The sequence below is a fragment of the Tursiops truncatus genome, chromosome 17 (assembly GCF_011762595.2).
Source record: "Tursiops truncatus isolate mTurTru1 chromosome 17, mTurTru1.mat.Y, whole genome shotgun sequence".
Lineage (NCBI taxonomy): Eukaryota > Metazoa > Chordata > Mammalia > Artiodactyla > Delphinidae > Tursiops > Tursiops truncatus.
Window position 1 is genome coordinate 77,301,756 of NC_047050.1, and position 26,825 is coordinate 77,328,580.

General features: G+C 63.3%; 1 protein-coding gene across 2 annotated transcripts in view; it reads right to left on the reverse strand.

Moving 5' to 3' along the window:
• Positions 1–26,825, reverse strand: part of ZC3H3 (zinc finger CCCH-type containing 3) — an 80,532-nt gene that overhangs the window by 19,571 nt on the left and 34,136 nt on the right. For both annotated transcript variants that reach the window (XM_033842971.2, XM_033842970.2), the window contains exons 5-8: positions 6,464–6,651; positions 962–1,004; positions 726–887; positions 574–643 (exon numbers count right to left, since the gene is read on the reverse strand). In XM_033842971.2, the coding sequence (XP_033698862.1) occupies positions 574–643; positions 726–887; positions 962–1,004; positions 6,464–6,651 (463 nt within the window). The remainder of the gene's footprint in view (positions 1–573; positions 644–725; positions 888–961; positions 1,005–6,463; positions 6,652–26,825) is intronic.

The following is a 26,825-nucleotide window of genomic DNA, read 5'->3' on the forward strand; positions in this document are numbered from 1 at the left end:
CCAAATTAGCGCTAATAAAAAGGGGTAATAAAGCCAACTCTTGCACCAAACGGAACTCCTCTAGCTGTCAGCATCAAGAGGAAACTGCGTTCTCATTTCAATTAACCTTGTTTGCACCCAGCACGTCCACACAAATAACAATAACATTAATTCAGGGCGCTGGTGCGGGGCTTCTGCGTTAGACAGCTCAGAGCCTGCACCAGCTTTGGAGCCGGAGCTAATGAACCCGAAACTCGACGTGAATTTCCAAATTGCTCACAGCAGAGTTTCGAAGCTCTACTAGGGAGAAAAATGCTGATTCTTTTCAAGTTCCTCAAGGGGAAAAGCTGCAGCAGCAGCAGCGCCTCCGCCGGATCCCGCCTCCTCTGACCCGCTGCAGCCCCCGCTCCGCGCGGTGGGCGGCCCTCCGGCCAGCACTGACCCCTGACCTCAGAGCTCCCCGCACTGTGCGCCCCCCTCCGCCACGGCCCGGCCCTACACCTAGGGGCCACCGGGCACGTGGCGGGACGGAGGGGCAGAGCCTCCAGGTCCCACCCCCGGCCCCACGGGCGCAGGGGACAGGGGAAAACTCACCTTCTCCTTGGAGACGTGGTGGGAGAAGGGGCAGGTCCCGTCCGTCTTCTTGCATGTGCCCCGAACAAACCTAGGCAAACAGGGAGGGTCTGAGGGGCGAGGAGCCCGGGGAAGCCCCCACCCCACCCGCAGGGAGGCCCCAGTGGGCGCACCTGGTGCACACGGCCACCTTCTCGGGGTCGTGGATGTAGGGGCAGTGCTCGCCGCGGTTGCACCTGCCGAAGCGGTTGTAGTACATGCAGTACTCCTCCTTCCTCCGCCTCCGCCTCTGCCGCGCCTGCCGCACGATGGCCAGGCTGCGCTGCACGGCCCGGCTGGGGAGGGGGCAGACGTCCGTGAGCCCCGGGAGGACGGGGAGCACCCCCGCCCCCAACCCCAAGGGACGTACCTGGCCAGGGAGCGGCTGCAGCTGCTGGCAGGGTCCAAGCGGCCTGTGGTGGAGAGAGGCCGGGTCACTCCAGGCCCACCGCCCCGGCTCTGCCCTCTCCCTGCTCACCTGCCTGGCACCGGCCCCCTGGGATGCCCCACCCTCAGCTCAGGCACTGCCACCCCTCCAGGAAACCGCTTGCCCTCCTGGGCCCCTGCCAGGCCCCCTCCCAGCCCTGTGCAGGGGAGAGGCCGAGGCGAGACAGCAGAAGCGGACGGGGACGAAGGCTCAGGGACCAGGTCTGGTGGCACAGCTCCTCGAGGCCACCCTGGTTGCCGGCCAGTGGTCTTTGTTTTTTTAATTAATTAATTAATTAATTAATTTTTGGCTGCGTTGGGTCTTCATTGCTATGCATGGGCTTTCTCTAGTTGCGGCGAGCGGGGGCTACTCTTCGTAGCGGTGCGCGGGCTTCTCACTGCGGTGGCTTCTCTTGTTGCGGAGCACGAGCTCTAGGCACGCGGGCTTCAGTAGTTGCGGCACGCGGGCTCAGTAGCTGTGGCTCACGGGCTCTAGAGCGCAGGCTCAGCAGTTGTGGTGCACGGGCTTAGCTGCTCCGCGGCATGTGGGATCTTCCCGGACCAGGGTTCGAACCCGTGTCCCCTGCGTTGGCAGGAGGATTCTTAACCTCTGCAACACCCAGGAAGTCCTTGGCCCGTAGTCTTGCCTCAAGGCAAGTGGTCCCAGGAACAGTGGGTGGTGGGGCTTCCCCGCCACCTCCCTCTGCCTGGAGGAGAACCCAGGGACGCGTGACCTGAGTGGGGTCTGGGAATGCCACCTGGTTCTGCAGTAGCTAAGAATAGCTTATTTAAAGCGTCGTAAGATAAAAACAAAAAAGATGTGTATGGCCACAAATCCTGAAGTCCTCACTCCCAGGCCCTGAGGAAGCCACGTGCCGACGGCGGCCTGTGTCGTGTGGCTGGAGGCCCTGGCGGGTACCCGCTCCGCACAGTTTCGGAGGCACCGTGTAAGACACTCCTCAAAACCCCAAGGGCACAGACCAAGCAAGGCCTCTCTGAGGTCACCGATTGTGGCCTGAAGGGGAGTTGCTCACAGAGTGGTCAGTGGCGACAGGAAGGGAACAGGTGGACGTGCAGCCAGGGCAGCTGGGGTTTGGGTGGGGCTGGGCCCTGGGGGCAGGGGATGCGGGGCAGGCGGGTGGCACTGTCTTCTGCAGTGTGAGCTCACCCTACAGAAGGGGCATCCGGGCTAATACACAGCTCCCGCCTGCCTTTTTGATACCAGGTCACTCCCCAGGACCAAGGCGGGCCGGGCAGGGTGAGAGCTGCTCAGGATGGCCACAGTTCCTCAACACACACATGACCCTTCCCAGACCAGATCCGGTTTCCCACAGGCAGCTGCTGAAATGGATCCGGCAGCAGGAGGCACGAGTGACATCACTCAGAAATTCTAGGGACCTGAGGCGATGACAAAGCATCCCAGGTTTAAAAAGGGACGCCCCCAAGCTGCCTGGCCCTGAGCACCCCCCCCACCGGAGCCGGAGCCGCGTGGGAGGCCTGGGCAGGCGGCCCTCCTGTCACCTGTAGGGCCCTCTCCCTGGCTCGCCCCAGGGCGTCCTTTCCCAGGGCCCGCTCAGCTTGGTCTCCCGAGCTCCACACCCAGTCACACCAGTGTTCTGACACTTCACTCGGCCTGTCCAAACCCAAACCCCTTTGCGCCCCACAGGCCGGACCCTGAGACGCCCTCCTCCGCAGCCCACCCTCTGCTAAGCCCTGCCGCTCCCTGGACGCTCTGTGAGCCCGTCCTGGGCCAGTGCCCTCTGGCCAGTGTCCGCCCGCCTCTGAGCCTCGGTCTCCTCAAGTTAAAAAAGGCGGCTCCAGGGCTGTGCCGCGAGACCCCCGCGGGAGGGAAGTGCTCTGCACGGCGGCCCAGGCGGCTGCGTTACTGTATGTGAATGGGGGAAGGGAACGCGATGACACAGAAGGGAGAGAGGGGGCTCAGAGCGTGAGGGCTGGCGGGGAGGGGGTCTTAGGACGGCTCCAGGCCATACTGGAGTCTGGTTTCCAGGCCGGGGACACCCATCCTCGGGGTGGCAGTGGAGGCCAGTCCAGATGGCACGCAGTGGCCCTCCGCCTGCCAGCCTGAGGGTGACAGTGCAATCTGATCACTGTCGGTGAGCGCGGCTTCCGGGGCAGTCGCCCAGGCCGCCAGTGACGCCGTGGCGCCATCTGCTCCCGCCAGGGGCCACTGGCGTCATGCGCCTGCCTGTCAGACCCGCCCGCAGGCCTGGCCTCTGGTCGGGGCGGCAGGGCGGGGGGTGGGGTGGGCAGGGGGGGTGCGGGCAGGTTTACTCCTCTGTCCACTTCTGCTCTTACAAACATGCCAGTGCAGGGCCCCGCAGGAGTTTTACAAGCACAGGCGGCGCCTCTCCAAGTACTCTGCAGCGCTAAAACAGGCACATGAAGTAGCTGTTCGAAAAGCGGTGTGGAGGCGCTGAAAGGTTCAGCGGAAAACCCTTGGCCACCGCAGAGCAGGAGGCACTGAGCCTTCTGGAGAGCTTGCACTTCCCAGGGGTCTTCCCAAAACAGACTCAGGCGGTGAGGCAGCCCCCGCCCAGGCAGCGACTCAGACCGCCCCCACCCCCACCCTGCCCCGCACTACCTGCCCAGGGCACGTGGTGGCAGGTCAGCAGCAGGGAAACTGCCCACCACAGCCTCCGTCTGCCCCGGTCTGGGGCCTGGGGCTCAGAAGAAGCCTGGGAGCCAGGCCTGCAGCCCAGGCTGAGCAAGGTGGCTCTGGCAGGGGGACTCGTGGCTTCTGCTCCACCGCAGGGCCCTGCTGGCTCTTGGGGCCGAGGCACAGGCCAGGCCCAGTGGAGCCCCATCAGAGCCCCCGCCTGGGAGGACCCCCGCCAGGTTCCAGGCCAAAGCATGTGAGGGGGTGGGTCCCAGGGTTGGGCCCTCTGGGTGGGCAGACCTTAGACCTGGGAGGAAGTGCTTGGCCCCGGGGTTCCAGGGAAGCAAGGTGTGCCTGCTAGAAGGCCCTGCCCCTGGGGCTCGGGAGCTGGGCAGGGCAAGGCTCTCCCCAACGAAGCCTGGGATGGATCAGGCACCCCAACCAGGGGCTGATGTTGTCCCAGAGAGGCCGGCAGCCAGGAGGGGGGGGGGGAGCCCCCGCCCCCTCCCAAGGAGGCCTGCACTTTCTCGCTGGAGTCAAAGTTCTGTCGACTCCGGAGGAGAAAATTTATTTCTTTAATTATCATTCACCTAAGTGGGCTGCTGGTCCACAGGCATTCCCACAGCTGGGAGCAATCCACCTTCCTTATAGCCAAGAATCGGCCACCCGTATGGGGGTCCAGGCAGCTGGTGCTGTGTTGGGCCGGCCTCATGCCCCCAGGACAGGCTGCCCTGTGGTCTGTGCTCCAAACCCCACCTCCCTGCCCCGACCCTGAGGCGGGAGGGCTGAGCCCCAGGGCTGCCCCTTGGCAGCCAGCAGGCTAGTCAGCAGGGTATGGGCAGCTGTGGCCTGCAGGGGCGGGTCAGCAGGGAGGAGCCCCCCCCACCCCTTCCTCACCTAATTGCCCAGAGGCTGGAGGGCTGGGGGGAGACGGGTGGGGAAGGCCAGGGCGCTACCCTGCAGCTGTCCTGTCCCTGCTGCTCTGTCTGAGCGGGGAGGTGGGATTCTGCGGAGCTCAGCACTTGGAGGGCAGCGGGCTCAGCGTGGCATCCTCCCCGGGGAGAAGTGTCGCAGCCCCCTCCCCGGCCAGCTGCCAGCTCAGGCGGCAGGGCCGTGCCCCACAGTCCCTAACGCCGGCCCCTCCCACCTGCTCTGACCGCACCCCGGGGCAGCAGCCGGCTCAGACCCGGGGCCCAGCGCCCAGCAGGCGGCTCGAACGTGGGGCCCCGCGATGCCTGTGGGCAGGCTGAGTCCAAACCCGCTTCTTCCTCTCAGCCTCCAGGCGCCTCTCCTCCGCCTGGATGCAGGCGTGAGGGATGCGAGGGGACGCAAGGAGCCCAGGTGGCGGGTGCAGCCCCGTCCCACAGGCCCACCGGCCCATTTCGGATCAGGCTCACGTGCAGCCCAGGGTCCCGGCGAGGGCCAGGACAGCCCCAAACCACAACCTGTCCAGCCCAAGGGAGGACAGCAGGGAGCGGAGCGGGGGTCCTGCCTGCTGGGCCGGTCGTGAGGGTGGGGTGGGGGGGCTCGGGCATAGCTGGGGCCAGAGGTCGGGCCCACGGAGAGGCTTGGTCCCTCGGGCCGCCGGATGGCCACTCCGCCGAGCGGCCGCTGCAAGCCCTGTGCGTTTCTCTGGATGTCTGGGCACCCACGGCCCTGTCCAGCCCGCCAGCAGGCCTGGCTGCGGCAGCCCTGGGAGGGGCCTGGCTCAGGGGAAGCAGCAGGCTGGAAGCGGCCATGGACAGAGGAGGTCTGAGGTCCCTGCCCTCTGAGATGCCCACAGCTGCGTGTGGGCCCCACAGACTACGAGCACACGTGCTACGGGCCCGCTAGGCAATCCGGGTGGGACAGCAGATCTACCCACCTTGCCTCAGGGCATCCCCTGACCCAAGGCGGCAGCCCCTCGGGGCTGAGTCTCACCAAGGCCCCTGAGGAGGCCCAGCCAGGCCTCTGCACCTGCTCCTCCACCACCAAGCTCCCGAGGTCAAGGCAGAGGCCCTGAGAGGTCACACAGCCCAACCCCTCAAGGTAGGAAACTTCCTCCAGGCAGGCGCAGAGTGCCTGTCCTGGGGAGCCCGGGGCACCTGGCCTGGAATTAGGCAGCCAGGCGCCCCAGGCCAACAGACAGAGGCCCTGGGAGAAGAGAGGGAGGGCTTCCAGGAGGGTCACCCACGCCCTGCCTCCTCCCTGGCCCGGGCCTCTTCTCCCTCCTGCCCCTGTGGGCGGGTCGGGCTGGGGGCTGGGGTAGCTGGGCCTGTGCAATCCCCGTACCACCTGCAACCTCTCCTCGTTTTTCTCGCTTTTCGACAGCAGAGAAAAAGAGTAAAACTGGACTGAAACCAAACTATTTTTCTAGTTAATGTGCACAATAAGCAAATCCAAAGCATCTCCTTCTCTGCGGCCTGTTTCCCAGGCCGCGGAGGCGCACGTGGTGGTGGCGGCCTCCAGGCACAGCGGGGCGTTGCCAAAGCAATTAGGCACCGCAGCCCCAGGTGTTCACTCGCCCAGGCCGTGTTCACCATACCCGGCTCACCTCCTTTGTCCAGGAGCAAAACACAGAAAATCAGAGGCGGCTTAGCCAAGCAAGAGGCAGGGGCACCCAAGCCGTCCCTGGGGGGCCTCCCCATCGTGGCCGCTGCCAGCCTTGTGAGGGGCAATTGCTGAGGCTCTGCGAGCAGGAGTGAAGTGGCCCTGGGGCTGGGGCGCTGTCTGGGAAGCCCTCGCTTGGGCCGGGCCGGCTCCGGGAGAGCCCCAGGCCTGGGGCCTCAGACAGGTGGCCAGCCTGGAGCAACCGGCGCACGCACAGCCCTCACCCGCCAGGAGCCTCACCTGCGCGCAGGAGGGGCCTGCTGCCCCCGTCGCCGCCGGGCCGGCCGTAGGTCTTGGAGAGCTTGTTGGCCGACACCTTGTAGAGGACGCCTCCGATACAACGGTAGCCTTTGTTCCGCCACCGAGGGGAGCCGGGCTGGGCTTTCCCACCCGCTGCAGCAGTACGCAGGCCGTTCAGCACCAAGGACCTGCAAGGACAGGGAACGCCTGTCAGCCCAGCCCCAGGGCCCGCGGTCGCGGAAACCTGTCTCCCGCCCTCCACTGGCACAGGAGGGGGCACCCTCAACCCCACCAACCAGGCTGGGACTGAGCCTCCCCCTCCGACACGCACGCCTCTGCGACACGGCTTCGAGGGGGCTCCTTTGTGCCCTGGGCGCTTGCACTAAGGTGGCCCTGAGGGTCTACTCTAAGGCCTGTGGCCATCACCACTGCCCGGGAACACCTCCTGGGCGCTGCCCCAGTGGTGCCACCCCGGCTTTGGGAAGGCCGTGCTGTGGGGTCAGCAAGCTCCACTGCCCACCCTCCCTGCCTCTCTTTCCATTGCACGGAGGGCCCTGCATGGAGACTGGGAGGGGACAGGCTCACAGACCCTGCTCCCGCCGGCAAGCTGTGGCAGGGGAAAGATTGAAGTCTCCTCGAGGTCAAAGGCTGGCAGAGGACTGAGCCGCCTGTCCTGGGGTTAGCGGACGCCCAGGCCAGCCCAAGGGCAGACAGGTCGGGATAAGTCCCCCGACAGACACACAGCGCGCAGCGGCCACACACACCCTGACTCAGGTCCCACAGATGGTGGGCCTGCAGCTGCCCTGGTGGACCTGCTCCCCCGAGCTGCCACGAGGGGTCCAAGGCCCTCCCGCTGCCCAGGGCCTCAGGGCTCCAGAAGGACTTGGCCTTGCACCGCCCCCCAACCCCGTGCGTTTCAGCAGGAATCTGTTTATGCAACTTGAGCTTAATTCTCTATGAGCTCAGATTCTGCTAATCACGCTGTCCCCACCCAGTGTACGTTCGGGCCCCACTGGCAAACCTGGGCAAGGGAGCACCAGCTGTCGCGTGAGCATCACCTCTACCCGAAGATGGCCCCCAAGGAGCAGGGGGGCGGCGCGTGAGGAGGGTGGTCCTACTGCAGGCAGTGCCACCAGCAGCAGCCCGGGACCCAGCAGAGGAGCCGGCTGAAGCCAGGGCCCGTCCTGGGGCACACACGGCACCCTCCCTCTGGGTTCTCCAAAGTGCTCCCGCTGAGGCCCCTTCCCCTGGGAGCATATGAACCCCAACTCCACCTGGGCAGCAGCACACCCTTTCCTGGCTCCCTAGGGCCAGGGAGGGGGCCCAGACCTGGGTCTGAAGTGCAGACGGGACGCGGCAGGCCTCCGGGCCCACCCCTTGGCCCCCATCTCTCCATCTGCGAGTTGGGGGTCATTCTCACCAGCCGAGTGAGCCGGGTGCTGGGGACCTGAAGCAGCACCATGAGGCGGGAAGCTGAGGAGGCCCGCCAGAAAGCGCACAACCCTGTTTCCCCTAATTAAAACTTAAGTTCACAGAGACCGATCTTGGAGCGAAGGACTCCTGCCAAGGGTCCTCGGCAGCCCGGCTCACGCTGGCCGTGCCGACAGGCTCCAGCTGCCCTCTCACGGGGCACGTGGGCATCCTCTGGGGGAGGAGCCAGACCTCCAGGCTCTCCCGGACCTTGGGACTGCAGATCTACCCGCCTTGGCCTCAGGGCATCTGCATGTCCAGCGGGCACCTGCCCTGTCCCCTGGGCTCACACCAAGGCCAGGTGGAGGTGTGAGGAGGGGGCAGGGCTGGGTGGGGTCTCCTCCCCTCACTGCAGAGCGCTGTCAGCCTTGGGAGCCCGGGGCCCTCTGCAGGAGCTGTGGCTGCTGCCCGAAAGGCACAGCTTGGCCTGAGCCCTGATCTCCAAGGTTGAGAGCAGAGCCCAGGCTGGTGGTCACCACAGCTCACTTAGCCCGAGGCTGAGAGGCCCCCGACAGCCCCGGCCCCCAGCCCCGCACCATCCCGAGCCCTCAGAGGTCTCCCCGCCCACAAACCAGCCGCCCTTTCATCTGCCAGCCCCGGGCGAGGCGCAGCGTCGGGGCCCCCCCACTCCGCAGCCCCCATCTGTGCACCCAGGGTCGCCCCCAGCGCGCCGGCTGCTCGTGGCACTCAGGCCCTCACCGTGGGGCGGCTGCTCAGGGACAGCCCCCAGCCTCCCGCACAGGCTGTGCATCGCAATCGTGTGACTGCGCTTGCCAGGAACAAAGACGCGCTCAGCCGCCCCTCCCATTACCAAGGGCACCCCCTCTCCCACCTGCCTCTCCCTCCGCCCAGGGCGCTGGCCCCCATCAAACGTGAGAGAGAGGCGGTGGGGAGGAAGGGAGTCAGGCCCTTCAAGAGGTGAGGAAGCTCCCCACCGGTGGGCATGCGCTCCTGGCTGAGGCTGGACAGGGACAGACCACCGCCCCCAGAGGCAGCCACGCAGGCGACGCCGTGGGCCGTGGGATTCAAGCGGCACGTGGCAGCCCAAGGAAGAGAAGGCCCCGCCCAGGCAGGACCCAGCAGGGTGGAGGCCGGCAGGTCCTGGGGCCAGAAGGAACTGGAAGCTTCAGGGCAGAGCGTGTGCCGGACCCCTCAGGCGGCCCCCGCCCAGGGCCTGCGTCCCACAGCTCTGCACACAGAGAAGCCTCAGTCTGGGGCTGTTGTTGGCCACCCCCACCCCCAGGAGAAGTGGCCCCGTTAATCGCTGCCTTCTGCGATTTGCTCTTACTGCTACGACGCCCATCTCAGGTGACATTCCTCTCTCGGGACAATGTTGATTATTCTTATGGATGAACACGACCAACCGATCCATCCCCTTTCCGACCCGAAAAGCCATGCCCCTGGGCTCTGGTGCAGTGGTGGGGCAACTGCGGGCCTCCGGGAGGAGCGGAGGCGCAGCAGGCCTCCTGCTCCGAGGCCCCGGCTCTGTGCTCACAGTCTGTGCTCACACCTGGGCCCGAGGACCCCGCGTGCCTGGGTGCAGGGCTGCAGCACGAGAACAGCCCTGGAGCCACAGCTCCCTGGGGCACCCCAGGAGCCTGGGAGCCAAGCTGGGAGAAGCTGCACTCCCAGATGGTGCCCTGGGGCTGCCTGGGGGAGGTGGATGCACCCAAAGAACTCGGGGAGGGCTGGCGAGGGCTGGGGAGGGCCCCCAGCCCGTGGAAACCGGCCCGGCCTGCAGTCTCGCAGAGCCGCCTCTGCCCCTCCCTCTCCCGCTGGTCCCGCTGACTTTGGACCTGTGGCCTGGCAGATGCTGGGCAGGCGGGAACTGGAACAGTGGGCTGGGCCGCCGCCCCAAACACCTTGTAGCCTTTCATTGCCGTGGGTGTCACAGCACTCCAGTAAATTGTTACCCTAATGGAGAGGACAGCCTTTGGAAACGAACTGTATTGAGAAGAGGGGATAAAATTAATGAGATAATAGCAGGGCCAAGGACCCAGAGAACGCGCCTGCCCTCGCAGCAAGGGCCTGTAATTCCTTTTCTACAACAGGAGCCTCAGATCTAAAGGCTGCTCCCATCCGTCCGGCAGGCCCATGCCGCCAGGAAATTTCATTAAGGCTGGAAAATAGGAAAGGTATTAAGCGAGGATAATGAAGGCCGGGGAGGGAACCTGCCTTAAGATAGTCCTTTTTCTCGCCTTTGTGATGGGAGGCATGAACTTTCCCTTCAAATCCATTTCTAATCCATTTGAAATACTACAGCAAATTATCTTTCCTTCAGCCCGAAAGCGGCCAGCCAATTTACTCCGAATAGCAGTGACAATGCCCCAGGATTTATCACCATAACCTTGACTACTCTGGGGTGAGGGCTGGGCCTCCCCTCGGCCCCCTGGGGGCCACGAAGGACAGGTGGGGGGGAGATAACGTTTTAAATGAAAAGCGGCAGTAATGGGGAGAAAGACACACACGCCACAAAAGTAGGTTTAAAAAGAAAAGCAGCCGTGTGTCCGCTGCCTGGGGAGCAGCTAGAAACTTCTAGGCCCAAGGCCATCCAGGAACTCCAAGGGGCTCTGCCCTCTGAGGCCCCTCTCACCTGCTGTACCCAGGAAGTGAGTAGAAAGTCCCAGGGAAAATGGACCCCGAGAGATGGGGCATCAGGGTCTGGGTAACACAGGAAAGCTCTCCCCAGGGAGCCAGGATGAGCGTGACAAAACCTCTGCTCGGCCTGCGGGGCGCACTGCCGGCACTGGCCGACTGCCCAGCCTGCCAGGGCTCCCCCACTCCCCAACGGTTTCAAAGGCTGGCCCTGGACACCCAGGCTCCCTGCACGCTCCCTGGCCACTGCCCAAGCAGGTCTGTGCAGCCCCCAACACCATGCGCAGGGCGCCCCTGCTGCGGGTCCGCTTCTCGGGCTGCACGGCTGAGACGGGCCCACCCAGAGCATCCTGGGCTAAGCAGCCTGGCAGCCTGGGGCACAGGTGTGCGTGCACGGAGTGCCAGGCAGACCAGCACCTGAACGCCACGCACCTCACCTGCCCCAGCGCACCCAAGACCCTGGGCCGAGGACAGGCAGCCTGCCAGGCCACGTCACCTTAAGGCCCACAGAGTGGCTCCTCCTAACGGAGGGCATGGTCAGGTGCAGGGAGGCAAGGGGCAGGGAGCCGGCCTGGCCCTGGAGACCCTGGAAGCAGCCCCAGCCTCCAGGACACCCTGGGCAGGGCGAGCCTCACCCTGGAGCTGTGCCCGGGTGCCCAGGCCTCCTCGCCAGGCCCACTGGCCTTTAAACTGACACGGCCTCAGGCTGCCAGCACAGCCCCGCGGGCTCCTCCTCGGCTGTCACTGCTCAGGTGGGATGGCAGAACCACACTGGAGCTGAAGGGGCCCCGCTCCGGCGTACCCACTCCTGAGGGCTCCAGGCCTCTCAGCACCCAGTCCTAAGGCAGCCTGGCACAGGCCCCGTGGACCCAGAGAGGGTGGGACAGAGCCTGCTGGGGACAGGGCCAGGCCCAGGGAGCCCGCGCCTGGACAAGTTGCTGGCGGAACTGGCGGCTATGCTCCAGGAAGGCCCCTCAGACACAGAGCGCTTCGCTGGTACCTTCCTTCCAGTCCCCACAGTCTGCTCCCCTCCTCCGCACGCCCTGCACGCCCCGGGATGGGGACGCAGCCCGGACCTCTGTCACTGGTACCGAGGAAGTGGCCCTCTCGCCCCAGAGGCAGTCTGGGGTCCTGCCCTCATTCACGGCTCCCTGGTGGGGTCCCCATCCCATCAGTTGGTTTGAAAGCTGCACGTCTGCTCGAGCTCCCCGCGCTCCACCTGCCCCCCCTGCAGGCGGGTCTCTCGGGCCCTCAACGGCCACTGCGACCCCCCTTGAGCCAGGCCTGTGCACGTGCCATCCCTGTGCTTGTCACACAGGTCTACCTGGAGACCAGGTCAGACGTCAGGTCCCTGGGAAGCCTCCCCCAAACCCCGACGGCACAGGGCTGTGTCATACCTGGGAGCGGGCACCACGGGGCGGGGGCCGTGCCAGTGAGCGGGGGCTCCAGTGACCCGTGCTGGGTGAATGCACACCAGGAGGGAGGCTGGGGGGCCACCCGGGTCCCGCACACCGGGATGCCCTGAGGTGTGAGGGGAGACACACAGACGGGAGACCTCGGTGGGCGGGAGACAGGACACGTGGGGCACTTACACCAGGAGAGGCCCCTGGGCTCAGCTGGAGGGACTGAGGCCGGGGCTGGGCAGTGCAGGGCCAGGAGGCGGGCAGGCTGGCCGGGAGCAGAGAAAACAAGTGGGGAAGCATTTTTCAGGAAGTGGAGCGGCTTCCACGCAGCTCCAGGCAAGCGGGGAGTGCGCCGTCAGCAGAAGGGGCACCCGGGGAGGCGGCTGCGCGGCGAATCCCAAGTAGGTCAGGCTCAGCCGCTGCCGCCACCGTGACGGCTGCAAACTGCTTAAGCGGGCTTTCCACGGAAACGCTGACGGCCTGGCTCCCCGCCACAGGCTGCGCCCTCCCAGCTGAGGCCTCACTCGGGGTCCTGGCCGTCGTGCAGGGCATCCTGTCACGCAGGTGCTGACAGAACGTTCTGGGTTCTGGGGGCGAGGGACAGAGGCCCTCGGGGGCTAGGGTCCAGGAGGGGTGGCAGGGCAGGCTCCCGGGAGCCAGGGACTCAGCGGATGGACAGACGGACGGACGGACGGTGCGGGCCTCAGGATGACTGGGGCCACCTGGCTTCCTGGGACCCTCCTCCCGGCGTGTGACGTGCTCCTCCTGCGTGTGGCCCCGGCCACCCTGGGGCAGGGGTGAGGTGATGGCTCGGCTTCCCAGGACACACCTGCTCGCAGTGGATGCGGGGCTACGGGTCCGGGTGGGAGCTGAGGCCTGAGGGCCCTGGTGGGTCGCGACAAGGACAGGACAGCCCTGGAGAGAGCTGGCCGGCCCAGGGCACAGGCTGAGCACTTGAGGGTGGAACTGCGGGGGCGGGGGGTGCAGGCAGGGGGCTGGCTGCCACGGGCCCCCCTGACCCAGCAGGACACCTAGGCGTCGTCTCTGAGGGTGCCTCTCCTTCCCAGGGGGTCCCCGCTAATGAACAGAAATGATTCGGGGCGCCCCTGGCCAGCCGGCATCTGGTGGGCAACACTAATCGTGCTGCCCGCAGTACGAGCGCCGGGGCTGCGTGAGGGGGGCTGGCTTGTTTTATGTGCTCACATCTATTCAATTGGTATTTCGATCAATGCATGCATTACAAGCTTTCCTTTTAAGAGCCTAGTAAACAACAAAATAGAAAGTAAAATTCTCCATAAAATGACACTTTTAAAAATCCATTTCAGCTGAAGCTATTGGTGTTTTGTATGTTAGCTGCAAAAAACAGGTTATTATTGGGCCTTAATGGCCCCACTCCAGAGGGCAGAGTTCAGCTCGCTGGGCTGAGGGGCTGGGGGAGCCCAGGATCAGGCAGCCAAATAGCTGGTGTAGCCCAGGGCGGGACCTCGGTCCTCTGCACCCAAGGGTCGCCTTCCATGCTGGGCTGTCGCCCAGGGCTCCCCTGGCCCCTGACGGCTGGTGAGGGGCAGGGCGGGCCCTTCCTCTGCTCCCTCGGCCCCTCCCATGTCGCTCTCTCTTGCCCACCAACTCCTCCCGCCCCCCCACCCCGGCCCTCACCGGCTCACTGTGCCCGTGAACTCCAGCCCACCCATCCCAGCCCTCTCCCGCAGGGCTGCATCGGCGAGGCGCTCCACGTGGGCAATAGACAAGGGAAGGCGGCTCAGGCAGTAGAGCGCCAGCCCCAGGTTCTCTGGCTCCCTGAGGACACCCCTGAAGGAGCCCTGTGCCAGTCGCCTGGCTCGTCCGGTCTCCGGCCCTTGCACCCGAGGACGCCCCCGGGCAACATCCGCGATGCCCATGCCCGGGTTTCAGGTCCAGCCCAGCCTCCACGTCCCACCCCGAGCCAAGACCTCAGACTCCGCCCACCAAGCCCCGAGGGCGCTTCCTCAAGCTCCCTCCTCAAAGCTGGGCCAGCGCATCAGCCCCTGCTGCCCACACACCATCCTCAGAGCAACCCCTCCTCTGTGCCCTGGTGCCCACTGCTCTGACCCCCATCACCAGGGACGCGGGGACCAGCGCCCAGAGAGCCCAGAGAGCGCCCCCACGGAGCCCTGGTAGCGGATGGGCCGAGGCCCCAGTGAAAAGCCAGGCCACCTAACCTCTGGCAGCAGAGGGCTCGCGCTCCTTGGCCAGGCCTCCCATCACCTACCTGCTCGGCAGCCCATCTCGGGGCCTCTGCCCTCACACTGCCCCGCAGTCCTGCTGGCTGGCGCTCGGCGCGCTCCACCTTGTAGCTGGCCCTTCTCGGGACGCGGCTCGCAGCCTCTCACTCGCAGAGCGCCACGCGGCCTACTGCTCAGGGTTAGAGGGCCCTGGCCACCTGCACCCCTCCCCGTCTCTCCAGCTCCCCTCCAGCCCCAGAGCCAGGGCTGCCATCTGCTCGGCAGGCACCTCGCTGCATCCCCCCTGCACCTCTGGCTCTCACACCAGTCGCCCGTGTCCCTCTGGTGACCCCCTAGGACATTCACGCTTGCATGTACGTCACGAAGAGGCCCCAGCACCTGGACGTGGCCGAGCTGAGAGACGCTAGAGGGCAGCCCAAGCGGGAGCATGTGACACAGTGGGAACACGACCAGACCCCTGAATGCTACAAGCCCCGGCCCTCAGGGACCCGCATGTCACCGCTACGTAAAGAGACTCAGGAAGAGAGGAGTGGGGGGGGGGCAGGTGCCCCTCCCGCACAGTCCCCAGTGGGACGGCTCCTCCGAGAGTCACACGTGAGCACAGCCTGGCTCCCCGGGAAACGGGGTGGTGGCCGCGCAGACGCGGGATCCAAGCAACTCCAGGGAAAGGCCCACGAGCTCAATAGCAAAAGTTCCTGAGAGGCAGAGGGTGAGCAGGCAGCTAGCTGCAAGGTGAACACACGCCCGTCAAAGCCTCCAAGACACCAGCAAGACTGGCTGGGACCACAAAAAAAAGCAAAACAAAACACTAAAGGCGACACCTTGGCAGGTGTGCCCGCAGACAGGCAAAACCCACGCGACACCGTTTCTGCAGCACCGAGACGAGGCAAGCCCTGCACAGAGGGCAGAATGAGAAGCTTAAGTGCAGGTGGGTGGGTTTGGAGGCTGGCTGGCTGCGGAAGGCTGAGAAACTGAGCCAGTGTTGCTACGGTTCACCTGAAGAATACGGAGGCCAGACACATTTGGCTCTGCATTTTGGTGGGGGGAGGGGCTCGTCTCAGCAAACGTCTCTGTGAGGAGACAAAAAAACCTTGACCCCCCACCTCAGATGGCGAGTAAAAGTTAACTCACGAAGGATCGTAGGCTGAATATAAATGCTAAAATAGCCAAGCTTCTAGAAGAAAGCGTGACCTTGGGGTAGGCAACTATTTCTTCAACACGACACAAAGAGCACTACTCATAAAAGAAGACCGATAAATTAGACAGCACTGAAAGGCAAGCCCCACGCTGTGAGAAGATATCTGATAGAGAAATGTAGCCATAATATATAAAGAACACTAGCAAATCAATAAAAAAACAAACTAATACAAAGGTGGGCAAAAGACTCCATAGGGCACTTCACGAAGGTCTGCCAAAGTGGGAGAAGACGCTGGCACCGTGAGTCATCGGGACGTGAGATGCCACCCTAGCCCCCGTGACCGGAGCACCCTCACACTGTGGCACAAGTGCAGGCTAGGACAGCCGTGGGGGAGACCAGCCTTCCCTGCTACAGCCCAGCATCCATCCACCGCTGAGGCAGCAGTTCCATAGAGAGGAGGGCTCCTTGTCACTCGGCAACATGCCCAACAGGACAGAGAGCAGGAGAGCCTGGAAATAACCCAGACGTCCATCGAGAGCAAACGAGCACAGTGTGGCACACCCTGAGAGGAGTGCGGCACAGTGAGGGAAAAGAAGACGCCTCTGCTGCACACGGCACCACCTCAGCTGGCTCAGGCTGCCGTAAGGCACCACAGACGGGCGGCTAGGTTGGCCCACAGTTCTGGAGGCCGGAAGCCCCAGCTCAAGGCACCAGCAGGGCTGGTTCCTGGTGAGGCCTTTCCTCCTGGCCTGCAGGTGGCGTCTGAGTGCTCAGCTCTGGCGTCTCTTCCTCTGCTTATAAAGACACCAAACCTATCAGATTAGGGCCCCACCCTAAATGACCACATTTAACCTTAACCACCTCTGTAAAGGCCTCGTCTCCAAATATAGCCACACTGGGGTTCAGAGACTCAGCCTATGAATTTGGATGATTCAGTCCACAACAAACGGTGAGCAAAAGAAGTCACACACAAAACAGTACCTACTATATGAATCCACTGGTATGAAGTTCAAAAGTTTGGAGACAGAGCTAGTCTAGAGGCCAGAGGCCAGAGGAGTGGGACCTATGGGTGGCTGGCTGGGGACGTGACGGGAAGGAGCATGTGGGAGCTCCCGGGGCAGGAGACGGGCATACCCCGACCTGTGCGGTAGGCACGCAAGATGAAAACCCACAGAACTGACCACTGAAAATACAAACCACCACAAATGTTTTGCAAAGGGAAATCAAAGAGAAAGATCTGTCCAGAAGGCCAAGTTCAGGAACAAGATTTGTACATGACAAAAGTGACATTTTTAAATACTGGAAAAAAAGTCTGAATGTCTAGTGGTCCAGAGACAAGCAGGTAATAAGCGTTAAGCAAAATTAAATTTGACCTTTAGTCTTACACCATGTCCCCAGTAAAGTCCAGGTAGGTTACAGTTTTAAATGCAAACCTTGAAAACATAGCACTAGAAGAAAATAACTGAACTCATGTAATCTTGGGATGAGGAAGGCTGTTCTAAGCAAATCAATATACTAAGTCTTAACAGACTGACAGTTTTAAGAACACAGAAAAGTAAAAAGTTTGTTAAAAATCCAAAAGGGTGCCCCCCACCCCGAATACTTAGAGAGTCTTGAAAACCTGTAAGAAACAGGCCAGAGACAAATGAACAGTACACATAAAGAATGCTGAACTTGACAAAGAGTATGAATAAAACTGAAATTAAAAGAGTTCCCTGGTGGTCTAGCAGTTAGGATTTCACGCTTTCGCTGCTGTGGCCCGGGTTCAATCCCTGGTCGGGGAACTGAGATTCCCACAAGCCACGTGGTGTGGGGGAAAAAAAAAAAAACTGAAATGAAAACTGGACAGCATTCTCCTCCAGTAAATTGTCGAAAAGTTTCTGGCAGTGGCAGTTAACGCCAAGAAGGACACGAGAAGATGCAAACCAGCACGGCAGGAGGTGCCCCCCTGGCTCTCCCTAAAGCCCAGAACCAGGGCGGCCCCTCCTGGGTGGACCGACCTCAGTGAGGTGGACAAAAGAGGCACAACTTCAACAGCCGGGTCAGGCTGTAGCCACCTACGCGGCAAGCCAAATGTTGCCTCGGGAACACATCCGGGCTGCAGACACCACGGGGCAGAGCCATCTGTGGGAGGGAGGAGGTGGCGGCAGTGCGGTCCCATCGGCGCTGGGTCTCACACGGCAGAGACCTTGCTAGCACCTGCTGGTGGAGGATGGTCCAGGTGGAAAGCGCTCAGCCAGGGCCCGGCCCCAAGGAGGCCCTAGGGGTGGGGTGGGGGGAGCCCTGGAGGGCAGAGCGGCCAAGTCCACCCTCCTTCCCAGGGCCAGACACCGGAGCCCAGCAAGGCGGGGCGGGACAGGTGGCCTGGCCACGCCCACATGCAAGCCCCGAGCTGGGCATACCCACCTGGGCCCCTACCGGGCAGGTGGGCAGGGCAGGGCGGACTGGGAGGGGCCTGGCGCACCCCCTCTGCCCTGCCCCACCCCCAGAGGATCCCCCTTGCCAAGGGGACAGAGCCTGGGCCATAATTCATGCTCCCCCGCCTATGCTTTATGGCCTTCTTAATTCGGCTCCTGCTACTATTAATGTAGTTAATGCTGAGATTATATCTATTTTCTGGCGTCAGACGGTGATTTATTCAAGCCATTTTTCCGGTGGAGGCTCCCACGCTGTTAAATCAAGCGCCTTGCCAATTAAGTGCTGACTTGGGAAGTGGACGCAATCTTAACAGACATCTAACCGCAAATTAAACCGGGGCTCCTTACTCTGGGGAGTGGGTGGGGCAGCCACAGAAACCTTGCTGACTTCGGAGAAAGTCCGAGGAAAATAAACCGGCTCTGCGCCCGCCTGCTGCTCTGGCTCCAGGAGATGGGAGTGCGGGCCCAGAGCCAGGCTCAGCCGGAGCTGGGCTCAGGGTCCTGCCTGGCCGCGGTGACTGCCCCGCAGAAGGGGTGGCCGGGGCAAGGGCAGCCGTCAGCGGGCCTCCCCAACTCACAGAGGTCTTTGCAACCGCAGCCCCTCCCACCTGGGACAAATGTTTAAAAGGAGACACCCCACGATTCCTCCACTGTCCACCAGTTCGCACGTGCAGTGGCTGGAGAGGCCCTCTGACAGCCTTAGCAGGGTGCCAGGGGGGAGAAGATGTGACGTGGACGCCCCAGCAGTGGGTGGACGACATTCTGGCTCAGCAACCCCGGTCCTGGTTGGAGCCCTCAATGGCCAGGGGTGGAAGAGGGGCGAACCGAAGGCCCACCTCTGAGGACCCACATGGCGACATGCTGGGGGTGGGGGGGGGCTAAGTGCCGAGCCATGGCAGGGGGAGGACATGCCCACCCAACCCCCCAAGGGCCCAGCAGCTACTTGGGTGCCCCTGTGCCCTTTGGGAGCCCCCTGCCCAGAGAAGCTGAGGGTGACGCGGAGCAGGGCTGATGCCACAGGGTGGGGCATGGGGAGGAGGTGGTGGCCAGGCTGCCTGAGGCCCACCAGGGGCCTGAGCGGGCACCTGCTTGTGGGAGCCCTTTGGGCACGGTCCCCAGCAAGGGGAGCCCCCCGGACCCCACAGCCAACGCAGGGAGCCCATTTCCCTGAGCTACCCAGACCCCTAGAACAACGCCTCCCCCCAACCCATCTCCAGAGGCCCTGGCTCGGCCCCGAGGGGAATCGTGCCGTGGGGTAAGCTCAGGCAGGAGGCTGGACGTACGCAAAGAGTTAAATACGGTATTGATTATTTGAACGATGCTTTACTACCGCCTCTAAGCCAGGATAAAAGTGGCATTTCAAACGGCGTTTGACTGTGGAAGGCACCCAGGAAGCACTGGTGGACAAGGACGCTTTCTGTCTCCCCGTCGGGGGCAGTACTTTCAGCTGCCCCTGCTCCTCATCCCCCGGGACACTGACACAGACGCATGAGGGCCCACAGTGCAAGGTGTGGCCAGGGCCTGGGCACCCCCGAGGGCCACCTCCCACAGGGCCCCACGGGGAGGGACCTCACGGGACCTGCCCAGCTTCCTTCCAACAGTCCCGCTGCCTTCGGAACAAAGCTTCCCCCGGGGCGAACGGCAGGGATGCTCTCTCTAGGTTTATCCTGAAACACCCAACCTGGCCTGTCCCACTCTTCCTCTGTGAGTCGCTGTACTGTCACCAAGCGCACGGGGAGGCCACACCGTGGCCTGTGCTCTGGCCGTGGCAGCGGCAGTGTCGCACGGGGCCCTGCAGGGTGCTGTCCCGTCAGCGCTGGCCCACAAGGAGCCAGGCCCGGGCGAGGCTCCTGCCTGCCTGACCCTTTTCCACGCCGGTCTGGAGGCTGCTGGGCAGGGCTTGGCCACACAAGCCAGCTCCCGTAGGGCAAAGAAGCCCCCTGCACGTCTCATGATCAAGACGCAGTGCGCTACGGCAGGCGAAGCAGGCCCGGCCACAGGCAGCAGAGATGGAGGGTGGCCTGGGAGAGCCCTTCCCCGAGGGGCAGCTGCAGCGAGGCGCAGAGGCTGGGGGGTGGCGCTGGGCCACAGGGTGGCGCCGGGCGCGGGCGTTCTAGAGTAAGAGCGCTTCACAGCCTGCCACCGCCGGGGCCCCGGCCACTCGGCACGCCCGCCCTCCTCACCTCCCTGTCCCCGGCACCACGCGCACGCCTGAGGCACCAGGGAGCGGCGTCCCACACTGCAAGAGGAAGGGCACGGGGTAGTGGGAGCAGGACAGAAGGGAGACACGCGCACGTCCGTCCATGGAGAGAAAGACACCAATGTGTGGAGGCAGCGACAAAAAAGCAGGGCCAAGGGATGAAGCAAGAGGGCTGAAGGCTCGAGGGCCCACGAGTCACACACAGACGAGGCACCAGCAGGGCTGGGGCTGGCCAGACGACAGAGGCCGTCCCAGGAGGGACCTGCGGCAGAGCGCCCTGGCCTGCTCAGCGGGCCGCTGTGCCCTGCACCCCGGCCTTGGCCCCAGCCCTGTGCGGCAGCTCCTGCCTACCAGCATGGCCCTCAGGGACACTGACCCAGGGGTGCACCCTGGGCCAGCGAGCTCCGGGCCAGCGAGCTCCGGGCCAGCTCACCACGGGCCCGGAGAGGGAGGGACCATGGCCACGGAACAGCAGCCCCTGGCCTGAGACAGAGCAAATGGGGGCTCCAGTGTAGGCCGCCAGCCTCCGCTCCCACGCCGCCTGCAGATGGAACACAGGTGCCACCTGTCAATGTGGTCTCGCCACAAACACTCCGGCTACAGTGCCTGTGACCCTGGGCCCACGCCAGTGGTCCCCATGGCCAGGGAAGAAGTGGTGGCACAGAGCTGCGTTGGGGGGCAACTGTCACGGGGGGCTGTGTGGCCACTGGGGAGGACGGGCCAGAGGCTCGGACTGATGGGGAAGAGGCACGTGAGCCCCACCCGGCCCCATCCCACACCAAGTACCCGCACACCCCATGTCAATGCCCCCGCAGTGCCAGCACAGACAGCCGAGGAGGAGCATGGCTCTGCCTCGCCCCTGCCTGGGAGCACACGGGCCGCGTGGCACTGGGGTGGCCCGGCCGAGCACAGCCTCCCCTCGCTCAGGGCTCCAGACCCTTAGTGCTGACTCCCTGCAGCGCTGGCCATGTCCCCCGACATCACGGGTCCGTCCTAGAGCTGCCCACACGGGGCAGGACGGGGACTGAGAGAACGAACAGACCCTGGACCCAGAGGGACAGGCTGGCCTGGTGCTCGGCTCCTAAGGGCCGGGGGTTCCACGTGCCAGCCCACACCGGTGGCGGTGCTTGACAGAGAGCACAGAAGAGAAGGAAGGCAGCAGGGCCACCTCGGCCTGTGCACCAGCTGGGCCCTGGCATCCAGGGCCCTCTCCTCAGGGTCCTGCATCCCAGGCCAGGCCCTGTCAGCGAGGGGCTGAGCTCTAACGTGGCCAAGAAAGGCCCCACTTCTGGACCAGGTTCCGGAGGGAGAGCGGGTAGTCCTCAACGTCCCAGCCTCAGTGCCGACAGGGGACAGCTGTGCCCTGGCAAGGCTGGTCTCCTCCCTCACCTCCCCGAAACCATCAAGGGGGTGAGGGGTCAAGGCCCCACATCGTCGCCCGAGCCCCAGGCCCTCCCCAAACCCACCGGGGAGCGCAGGCAGGCATTCAGGCCTCAGGGCTGCTGACAGCTGAAAGGCCTGCTAGACTCAGGCAGAGAGAGAAATAAATAAGCAAGACGCGCTTTGAACGGACTTCCAAATTAAGAGTTGCATCCTTGCTGTCAGGCCCCTGCCAGCAGTTTCCGCGGCACCTCCCGTGCAGAAACACACCTCAGCCCATTTATTAGAATGATGAGGGCAAAGGGACCTACAACTGCACTCCTTCCTTAATGAGCAGCCGAAGGGATCGGTAAGCATAATTTCAGAGGCCAGTAATATTTTATATAATCGCAGAGTGGTTTAAATTGAAAACCCCCAACTGAATCAATATTTACTGCATTGAAACGAAATGAATAGTAATAAGTCACTAAGCTCTCTGTCCTGTTTCATAAAATAAAAAATTATAAAAATGAGCCCAGGCGCAGGGAGGCCATCACATTAACTTTTACAGCACTTGGGGAGCCGTAACTGCCTGTTCTCATAAAATAAAATTCTAAAAAACCTGCCAGAGGAGACCTGCTTCAGCACCACGTGGGGAAGCAGGCGGGGGCGGGGGGCAGGAGGGGAGGGGGCAGGGTCACCCCAGGTCCCTCCCTGACCCCTACTGGCGCCCACCAATTCCCTTAAAGAGGTCCCACCCTAATCTCTCCAAAGCTCAGCACCAAGAGCTGGGTCACACCTCCCTGTCACCCTCAGGCCAAACTTCCTGCTCTGATTTCTTTTCTCATAATCCTTTTTCTTTTTTAATAAATAAATTTATTTATTTTGGGCTCTGTTGGGTCTTCGTTGCTGTCCGTGGGCTTTCTCTAGTTGCGACGAGCGGGCGCTACTCTTCGTTGCGGTGCGTGGGCTTCTCATTGCGGTGGCTTCTCTTGTTCCGGAGCACGGGCTCCAGGCACGCGGGCTTCAGCAGTTGTGGCACGTGGGCTCAGCAGTTGTGACGCACGGGCTTAGTTGCTCTGCGGCATGTGGGATCTTCCTGGACCAGGGCTCGAACCCAGGTCCCCTGCATCGGCAGGCAGATTCTCAACCACTGCGCCCCCCTGAGGGAAGTCCTTCCTGCTCTGATTTCTTTACCTGTTTCTTCCAATCCCACCCTGAGGGATGCCCTTGGCTGCTCCTGGGGCACAGGCAAGGCTGTCCTCTGACCACTCCCAGGCCCGGGGCTGGTAAGGGGTGTATGTGAGTGAGGGTGGAGGACAGGGTCCAGCACAGAGCAGCAGCCTGCGCTCCCCGTGGGCCTGGAGAGGTTGAGAAAGGCCAGGCTTCCCCTCTGGGGCTCCAGGTCCCCCAGGAGACCCAGGCCTGCAGGGTTCCCTTGGGGGCTGGGGAGGCGATGCTGGCAGAGAGCAGAGCCAGGTGAGAGCCTCCGAGGGGAAGGGTCCTGACCTCACACTCTGAATGCGGGGCTGAGGATGGCGGCACAGCAGCCACGGGGCACAAGCCCCCCAGAGGGCCGAGAGCCCCCGTGGACCCACCGCCAGACTCCTGGGCAGGAAACAAGGCACTCATTCAAGCTGAGGCTGACTTGGCCAGGAAAGGCGCGGACACAGAGCCTTGAACAAGTGGACCACTCCCGCAGCTCAAGAACAGGAGACAAACCAGCAATTAAAAACGGGCAAAAGATGTGAGCACAAAAGAAGACACAAAAGAACACAAGCACAATCCCGTGCCTGAGCGGTCAACATGACTGGTAATCAGGGAAATGCAAATTAAACCACGACGAGATGCGATGGGAACTGGAACAGTAAGGGGGCGCTGCTCCGGGAGGGGACCCGGGTCTACACAAAGAGCCCTGCGAGAGCGGGGAGCCGCCCGCCCTCGAGAGCAGGGCAGTCAGTAATCGCTGGGGGTGGCTGCAGGCGGAAGTGCCGGGTGTGCACCTCCCCTGCGGCGTCTAGAACCAGCCAAAAGGACCACAATGAAAGCGGCCAGAAGAGGGCTCCTCAGGGGAGTCACGAGGGCACAGGGGGAGGCGGCCTGAAGCAGCAGCAGCAGCAGCATGGAGACAGCTGTGCGCACAGGTGCGCGGACTCTGACCCAGGAAGGCCTGCAAGGAGGACGCACCCCGCTGCCCGGACCCGCTCGACATGCTCCCGTCACCCCTTGGCACTGTTGACGAGACCCTCGGCAGTGCGGCTGCGAGCGGCCAGGAGCCACTGTGCTGCCAGGAGCCAGGGTCCGCAGACGCGGCTGGTGCCGGGCTGGAAGAGGGCAAGTCCCAGGTGAGCCTGGAAGCTTCCACTGGGCAGGTGAGGGAGGCTCGGTGAGTGACGGTGCCGCGTGGAAAGGAGACAGGACGAGCCCAGAGGGGGCCTCCGTGGGCCAGCACCACGGCCGACGAAGGGTCGAGTGAATCACATCAACAGATTATAGCCTGAAAAGTAAGAATCGGGAGTCCACACCATTATAACTAAATGAATATACGAGGCAACAGGAGATGAGGGACAGCAGTTCCTTACAGGAACCCGACCAACCGATATGCAAGGAACGAGGGGCTGGAAATCACTAAGGGTCTAGGAGGAGCGGGTGAGGCCCAGCAAGGAGCAGGACGCCCACACAGGCTCGACGCCACAGTCACCTAGAGGGACCCACAGCGCTCCTGCCCAAACGGCGAAGCTGAGTCTCGTCACACCCGAGAAGACCTCTGCTGCCCTGGTCAAGGGCACCGAGGCTGCAATGTCCTCACAAATGGTCTGTGCAAAGAGTGGAAACAATACAGCAGATGCGGCAAGGTACAAATAACCGGTGGATTTAAGTGAAGAATACACAGCAGTTCCATGTACTACTTTTGCAACTTTTCTGTAAGTTCAGAAGTATGTGAAATAAAGTTACCCCCCAAAATTAAACGCAAGACACTGATTAGGAGGGACCAGGAGTGAGCCGGCAGCGCACGGCGACAGCCCCCGTCCCCGCCCTGCCCACTGGCCCAGGCCCGCCCTGGCTCCTCCATGCATCCCTCCCACACGACAGCCCCCGGCTCACAGCTCTCCTGGGGCTGAGGGGTGGTCAGCAGCAACAGGGCGCTGCCCCCAATGTGCTGACATAGAAGTGGCCCACTCAGGCCACAAGCCACAGAGCAGGGCTACAGCCCAGTGGCGACCATCTGCAGGGCCAGGCAGAGAGAGTGGTGGTCAGTGGGCAGCAGGGCCCTGGGCTGCAGCTTCCAAGCAGGCAGGGGCCTGACACAGGACAGGCCCTCTACGGACACTTGGGGAGCGAGTGGACTGGCTCCTCTTCCGCAGGCCCAGGGGCAGCTGGGAGCCACTAGCCACCCGCCTGGGGACTCCGCCTGTTCTGCTCCACCAGGCCTGAGCTGCAACACACAGGGACCAGGCAAAGAAAATGCTCAGGTGCCACCCAACTGAAAGCCACAACCCCAACAACCCCAAGCTCCAGCCCGGATGGAAGGCCCTTCTCCCGGAGGGGACAGCCCCGTCAGGGCAGAGACCAGGCTCCACAGAACGTGTTGGGGGACCCCTCCTGTCCCACTCCTCCACTCTCACTGCCCCCAACCCCGGGCACAAGCCAGGTGGGGGCGGGCGGCGGGGAAACCCCGCCTCTGACACGAAACCAGGACAGTCCTGACTGCCCGCTGCCGACGGATCAGGCGGGGCCCGAAGCGGTCATCCGGGACCCTCAGCCCAGGGGGCGTTCCGGTGAGATCAGGGGAACGTTCTCCTCGCTTGAGACGGGCACTTTCTGCTGTAAAAGAACCAGTCCAGAGCTCTGCTACCCATTCGCCAAAACCCCTTCAGCCCCTTCACAGGCAGCCGGAGCAGCGCTCGGCCCGGCAGCCTCCTCGGCTGTCAGTACAAGCTGCCCACGGGCAGAGCTGTCGTGGGGCAGCTAGAGGCACAGGGCTGGACGGAGCCAGGCGCGGTGTGCAGCTCCCCAGCCTCCACATCAGAGGCAGGCGAGCACCCCCAGGACCATGCAAGCCAGGTCAAGGTCAAGGTCGGCCACGGTGTGTGCCCAGGGCCTGCACACAGCAGTCACAGCCTGGGAAGAGGGGCCACCAGGAGGAAGGGTCGCAGCCCCCACCAACATCTCCCCAGCCCCTGCGGGTCCAGCAGCAGGGCCCAGGTCCCACCTTCCACACCAGCCTCCGCTGCCCTCTGAGCAGACATCCCGGGCTCCTTCCCAGCCCCCCGGGAAAGGCCCTCACAATGTGGCCCACACGGACCTCGCTGGCCCCAGCCCCAGAGGAGCCTTCTCTGGGCTCCTTGGTGGTCCGTCCACCCTGGGTGAGTCTCAGCGCTTCCCAGCACTCTCCACCCCGTGAAAGTATTCGCTTCATCCTCTGCTTGCTTCCTGACCCTCTGCCCACTGGGAGGCGAGTGCTGCGGGCAGAGAACTCGCCCGCACAGGACGGCTGCCCACAGGGATCTGCAGGGGAGCCCCGCTGCCCAGCACTGGGCACCCTACTAGCTCCGTCACAGGGTTGCGGCCTGGGCTGAGCTGGGAGGGGTCTCTGCACACCATCAGGCTGGGGCCTCGCCAGAGAGACAGCAGGACCCCGGACTCTGGCCATGGTGGAGGCGACTGGAAGGGAACACTGCTTTCCCAGAAGGGTTCTCCCCGGGGTCCCTCTAACTGCCACACCCTTCAGGGCAGGGCAGAAGGCTGTGGGGACCCCAGTTCCACTGGGCTGCACAGGACACTCCCTTCTCTGACTGAAGCCTGTATTCCCCCCTTCAATTCCTATGTTGAAGCCCTAAACCCAGTGTGATGCTGTTTGGAGGTGGGGCCTTTGGGAGGTGATGAAGGTGAGATAAGGTCGTCAGGGTGGGGCCCTGTGATGGGATTAGTGTCCTCATTAAGACCCCCGAGCCTTCTGCTCTCCCTCCACACATGAGGACACAGCGAGCAGGTGGCTGTCTGCAACCTGGAGGATAAATGGGCCCGGCCAGCACCCTGACCTCAGACGTGCAGCCTCCAGACTGTGAGGAACACACACCTGTGGTATAAGCCGCCCCGTGTGAGGCGTTTCGTTACGGCAGCCCGAGCTGCCCAACACCCCGATAACCAGAGGTGAGAAGGAGGCCGAGCAGGGCCAAGGCTGGCCTCCTGCTCTCCAGGGAGTCGGCAAGGGTAGGTGTGAAGGGAGGACGTGGAGCCGAGGCCACCCCACAGGGACACTGCCCATCCTCGCCCCAACTTCCTCTTTAATAATGACTCGTGGGCTTCCCTGGTGGCGCAGTGGTTGAGGGTCCGCCTGCCGATGCAGGGTTCATGCCCCGGTCCGGGAAGATCCCACATGCCGCGGAGTGGCTGGGCCCGTGAGCCATGGCCGCTGAGTCTGCGCGTCCGGAGCCTGTGCTCCGCAACGGGAGAGGCCACAACAGTGAGAGGCCCGCGTACCGCAAAAAAAAAAAAAGAAAAGAAAAATCGCAGCCCAAACCTCGTCAAACTGCCCAGAGATTACTTAAGATTTA